The following is a 5,404-nucleotide window of genomic DNA, read 5'->3' as shown; positions in this document are numbered from 1 at the left end:
CAATCACGATTGTACTAAAGTACATGTATTTAAATAGTGTTAATCTATGAAAAAATATATGTATGGATATCATGTATCAAATATGTAATATAGATAAAGGGGTAAAAGTTATAGTGGTGTAAGTCACTTAATTATGTATGCTTTCAAGAAACAAAAGGTTTTTTCAACATATTTGGTTCAATAGACTAATTCAAGTCAAAACTTCAAATCAAAATTTAAACATAGTGACTTCAAACGGGTAAATAATGTTATAGCACTACCATTTTCAACCTTCCATACATACAATCAATTTGTCACATACCAATGAAAATATATTATGAAAATTGAGAAATTTATTACACATATTTAGAGAGCTATACTAAAAATATATTATGTACATCATTATACAATTATACACATATGCGCCAGATATTCTTATAATAAATTTTCATCTAGTTCTCGAATGCTCTTATCTTCCGTCGTGATATTATAAAACTTCCCATGCCTTCCAATTCCATGATCGACAAATTTTTTGGCGCCTGGAACACCTTCCTCCAATATCAAATGCGAAGAATTGTCTTTCTCGAATTGCAATGATTCTTCTATTTGCTTTGGTGAAAACGTAGCAAAATATGCTGAAGCGCGATCTGCTAGCAAACTTTTCTGCGGGAATTTTACAAGAGAATTTGCCAAATTCATCGCTGTACCTAAAGCTAGAAAAAATATATTTAAAGATACTTACATATCATCAATAATTTTATATAATCAAATGACTTGAAATAATATTTATAAGTACAATAAAATTCTGTTTATCTGCATTCAACTTGAACAAATTCATGTTCAGTTTCAAATATTCAAATTTACAGTTGAGCTCCTATTATCCAAATTATGGTGCTTTTCAAATAATAGAAGCTTCAATTGTTTGACTTCAGTTTTCTGAACATCAGCTTCTATTGGAACTAATAAATAGAGAGGACAATTAAATCGGTATTCATAGTTCATTCTTATTTCAATTTTATATAATATTTTTAAATGTTAATATGATTTTATAATTAATTTGTGACGTTTTAAGATTTTTAAATATAAGAACTATGGATATCAGTGAACCTCTAATGCCCAAACTGTTATCAGAACTTATCTTTCTTCTTCGATATTTAGATAAATGAAGTTCTACTGTATACAAGTGAAAATACTGCATAATATTGTTTCAATAATTATAATTTATTCTATAAATCAAGAATTGGATTCTATGCAACATAACACAATTTTCTTATAAAAATTAAAATAAATCCAAAAGAAACATACCTGCACCACAACTTGTATATTTATGTGCAATTCCCCAATTGAATATTTCCTGTGCAGTAGCTAGTCTTCCAGTTAATATCAGATCCATAGCTCTGGAATACCCAATCATGGCAGGCAAACGGACAGTGCCTCCACATGAAATTGGAATGCCAAAACGTCGATTTAAGAAGCCTACCATCGCTGTCTTCTCTACAACTCTCAAGTCGCACATTAAAGCAAGCTCAAATCCTATTCCAACAGCATATCCATTCAAAGCTACTATCAATGGCTTCTTGAATAATTCAGACCTATTTGCCTATAAAGAATCAAAGACAACTTTTAATATCCTTAACAAATTCATAGCTTCATAAATAATGCAAATATACCAATAATCCAAAATGTGGTACACTTTTCTCGTTTTCACCATCATAATCTGCAATCTCTTTGAGATCGTAACCAGCGCAGAAATTGCCTCCTACTCCATATAAAACTCCTACTAATGATTCTTCATTATTTTCAAATTCATCTAGCGTTTCTGATAACAAATGTGCAGTCGCTACATCAAGGCAATTCCTCTTTTCGGGACGATTAATACCGATTGTAGTGATTTTATTCATCTGTTTCACTAATATCGTTTTCTCTGAAATAAAACACGCGTTACCAAACCTATGCTTGTAACATTGTTCATAAAATTTAAAATATACATACCTTTAGCTTTGTCAACATCCGTATTCGCAGTAGGTTGAGAGGTTAGGGTGCGTCGTATGTTATTTCTTAATATAAGACTAAATGAAAAGGACAATTTCTTTAGAGAATGCATTCTTCGTGCTTTAATATTTCCTGTGACAATTTATCTTTTACTGCTTTTATTAAAATGTCAGATTTTATCAAATTCAAAATACATCATGTAATAACAATCTCTCCGATAAATAATAATATACAAAAATACATTATACAAAACAAAACGTTATAAGCTTCTTACTTCGTCTTCTTTTAATTTTTTTTATGACAAGAAACAAATTTGCGTTTAAAAATGAATTCCACAAAACTACAAGTTATAACTCAACAAATCAACCGCAGTGAAAAGCACAGGCCGCCGCAGATTTCTTTTTTGAATGACCAGTGCTTGTTCGGGAACAGTTGCTAATCTCAAGACGTACAGACGTATCTGTAAAGTTGTTACGACTGCAAAATTAATTTTATAAGCTTAATTACATTTACAATTAAAAACTTTCTCGGAACTAAAATAAAAAGTTATATTTTGTATAATAAATATTTTGTATAATTATAGATTTGTGTAATGGATTTCTTTAGAGGACACTGATGCTATAGCTATATAAAATTAATGATTATGGAATAGCAAATTAACAAGCCATGCACAATATGGGATTGATAATATCCAAAGTTTCATCTGTATCGAATATCAAATTTACATACAATGTAAATTCAGCATCGATATTTCAAAATATCGACTAGCTGAAATATCGATACAAAATATCGATAATATTATGAAAGATCTATACTGTATCCCTAATTTGTCCCTAATTCGATATCATTATATATTTATTTTATTTATATATCATATCTACATATGTTTTGTAAATCACAATAAATTTGGCAATTATTATTCTGATACATCATGATACATGCGTTTTATAGAAAACACATGATGTATCATTTTATTTTTCTTATTCGAATGTTAAACAAGAATAAAAGATATGTATTATGGAACTAAAGGATCATATCCTCATCAGAGCTCCAAATATTGAACTATTTAGAATTTGCCCATATAAAAATACATCTATACACAGAAGATTGAAACGATATTGCTGCAATATTGCAATGCAACATTGCAAAGATATTACAGAAATATAAATTAATAATGCCTGCAATATGTGAGTAATATGCATGTAATATTCCAGAAACATTACAAAACTGTAATTCTTCAATTATTACTATAATATAAAAAAATATAATTTTTTATAATTATATAGTATAGTCTTAGTTTAATAATCGTTTTTATGATATAATAATTAATATAATCCATTTTCTATTTTTTTATATTTCAAAAAAATTTATTAATCTATTATTTGACGGCCATTAGCTAAATTTTATGTTTATATTATTTAATTTTATATTATTTTGAATATGAAGTCAAAAGATTGTATAATATCGAGTTTGGATACAATCAACGCATCATTATCGGATAAGATAATAAACAATTAAGTTGCTGAAAATGATTTATCGAAATATTAATTATGTGATCGATGATGTATTTATGCCTAATGTGCACGCAGGAATAAATCAACGCTCGATCTTTATTGATAAATCATACCGTCATTTTTTAATCAATTTCATTGACTCAGAGTGGCTCCAAATTGAAAAAAATTACTGCAATTAATTTAATTTGATTAACTTATCAAGCGATTATATTATTATATTGTTATGGATAATATTTGCTCGGATTACATACATGCTTTATCCTTGAGAATAAATTTATCCTTCAGAATTAATACTACATTTATTGAAATATTTTATGATTTTATCATAAAAAATTGTTTTTGAAAAACACACTAGAAACGCGATTTATAGAAAAGTGAATGAAGTGAGGTGATATACAGAATGAGATATACAGAAAATAATATTGATTTTAGAGTTTTCATAAAAAATTTATCCATACATTACATTATAATATTACTGGAACGTTTCATTGCAATATTACAAAAAGTGACATCTTAACATTATTGGAATCTTGCAACAATGATTCAGCAACGTTTCGCAACTACCATGCAATATTCACATTGCAATGATTCAGTGAAATCATTCTGTAATGTTTCTGCAATCTTTCTGTGCTGTTTGGGAATCCGTCTATTTATTCTCCTCATGTATAGTTCCTTTCGGGATACACTTCAATCCCATCATGCTTCAATCCAATCCTTCATGATCGATAGTTTTTGACAGTAGCAATCGACGAAATTCAATGAAATCAAGAAAATAAAACGACCAACAGTAATTTAGGCCAACGATCGCTTAGAAGAGATGAGGACGAGCCAAACTGAAGCCAGGAGATGTGGGATCAGCTACCTGAGCTGATATTGACGCAGATATTCGACTATCTTGATCGCATTGATCGCGCCAGCGTCAGCCAAGTCTGTCTATCATGGAATCGCACGTTGTCTTCACCTGTGCTCTGGCGATCTGTAACAGTTCTCATCGATCGCGATTTACGCGGCGATTTTCCCCTAGCAGGAGAACTGGCCGTAAGAGAATTTTCCGCCATTTGATGAAATTATTTTCAGCGATTTTAATTCAGCAAATTTAATCTAAAATTTTTAAATTCGAGTTATGAAATCAAGATCGTGAATTTAAAGAAGAAAGTATAATTCGAGAAAAAGATCCAATCTATTTTGAAAAATAGGCAAAAAAAAAGAGATGAAAATAAAGATTGCAATAGTAAGAATTAGAAGCTCACTATTGTATTATATTTTTGCAAATTTAAGTTCTCTTGAAATTTTCTTGAAAAATCTTCATTGATGTCTGATTTTATCGCTTTAATCATTTTAAGGCAATCTTGAAGACAATCTTTGCTACATTATGTTACATTCAATAGCTAGTATTGATAATATAAATTAAACGATATAACGATATTATTGATAGGCAAAATATGGACAGCATATGCGCAGCCTGGAGCTCGCTTTTTCACGCCCATACATCTCACCGAGACAAATTAGGATTAGACGCAACATTCAGGCTGAGGCGGGCGCAGATTTTCTTGCGATCGTCCGTGCCAAAGACGTACAATTGCGACGATTGACATTAACAAACTGGGTGTTCGGTTACAAATGGGGCAATAGGGGAATATTGCTTTCTGCCCTGGCTAATTTTCTGCGGTAATCAAATTGTTTTTGTATTGACCTTAATTGATAAAATGCAAGAGCTTATCTCAAAATCCCTTTTCTGTTTTGTATAGCAGTCAACGCAGCCTGGAAATCTTGAGCTTGTTAAATGCTGACTTTGGCGTGACTGATGTCTTGCGATTGCTTGGAACAGTTGCCAAAGGATCTGGCGAACATTTAGTCTCCCTGGATCTCCGCGGTGCTTTCAGAGAGTGGCAAGCTCCTCATGACAATCCAAAGCACGT

General features: G+C 30.5%; 2 protein-coding genes across 2 annotated transcripts in view; one reads left to right on the top strand and one right to left on the bottom strand.

The window, feature by feature from the left end:
- Nucleotides 1–348: 348 nt before the first annotated feature.
- Nucleotides 349–2,388, bottom strand: LOC108687478 (short-chain-enoyl-CoA hydratase-like). The gene is made up of 4 exons (XM_018193251.1): nt 1,972–2,388; nt 1,650–1,903; nt 1,285–1,579; nt 349–692 (listed from the first exon to the last, which is right to left on the bottom strand). The coding sequence occupies exons 1-4, from the start codon at nt 2,081–2,083 to the stop codon at nt 415–417; spliced, it is 939 nt and encodes a 312-aa protein (XP_018048740.1). The 5' UTR covers nt 2,084–2,388; the 3' UTR covers nt 349–414.
- A 1,943-nt stretch (nt 2,389–4,331) lies between these two features.
- The window catches only part of LOC108687499 (F-box only protein 39-like), a 2,702-nt gene continuing 1,629 nt past the window's right edge, over nt 4,332–5,404 (top strand). Inside the window, exons 1-3 of the mRNA XM_018193275.1 lie at nt 4,332–4,523; nt 4,921–5,153; nt 5,234–5,398. Of these exons, the coding sequence (XP_018048764.1) occupies nt 4,332–4,523; nt 4,921–5,153; nt 5,234–5,398 (590 nt within the window). The remainder of the gene's footprint in view (nt 4,524–4,920; nt 5,154–5,233; nt 5,399–5,404) is intronic.

The sequence above is a fragment of the Atta colombica genome, unplaced genomic scaffold (assembly GCF_001594045.1).
Source record: "Atta colombica isolate Treedump-2 unplaced genomic scaffold, Acol1.0 scaffold207, whole genome shotgun sequence".
NCBI lineage: Eukaryota > Metazoa > Arthropoda > Insecta > Hymenoptera > Formicidae > Atta > Atta colombica.
The sequence above is the reverse complement of the archived record's forward strand: the minus strand, read 5'-3'. Positions and strand labels throughout refer to the sequence as shown.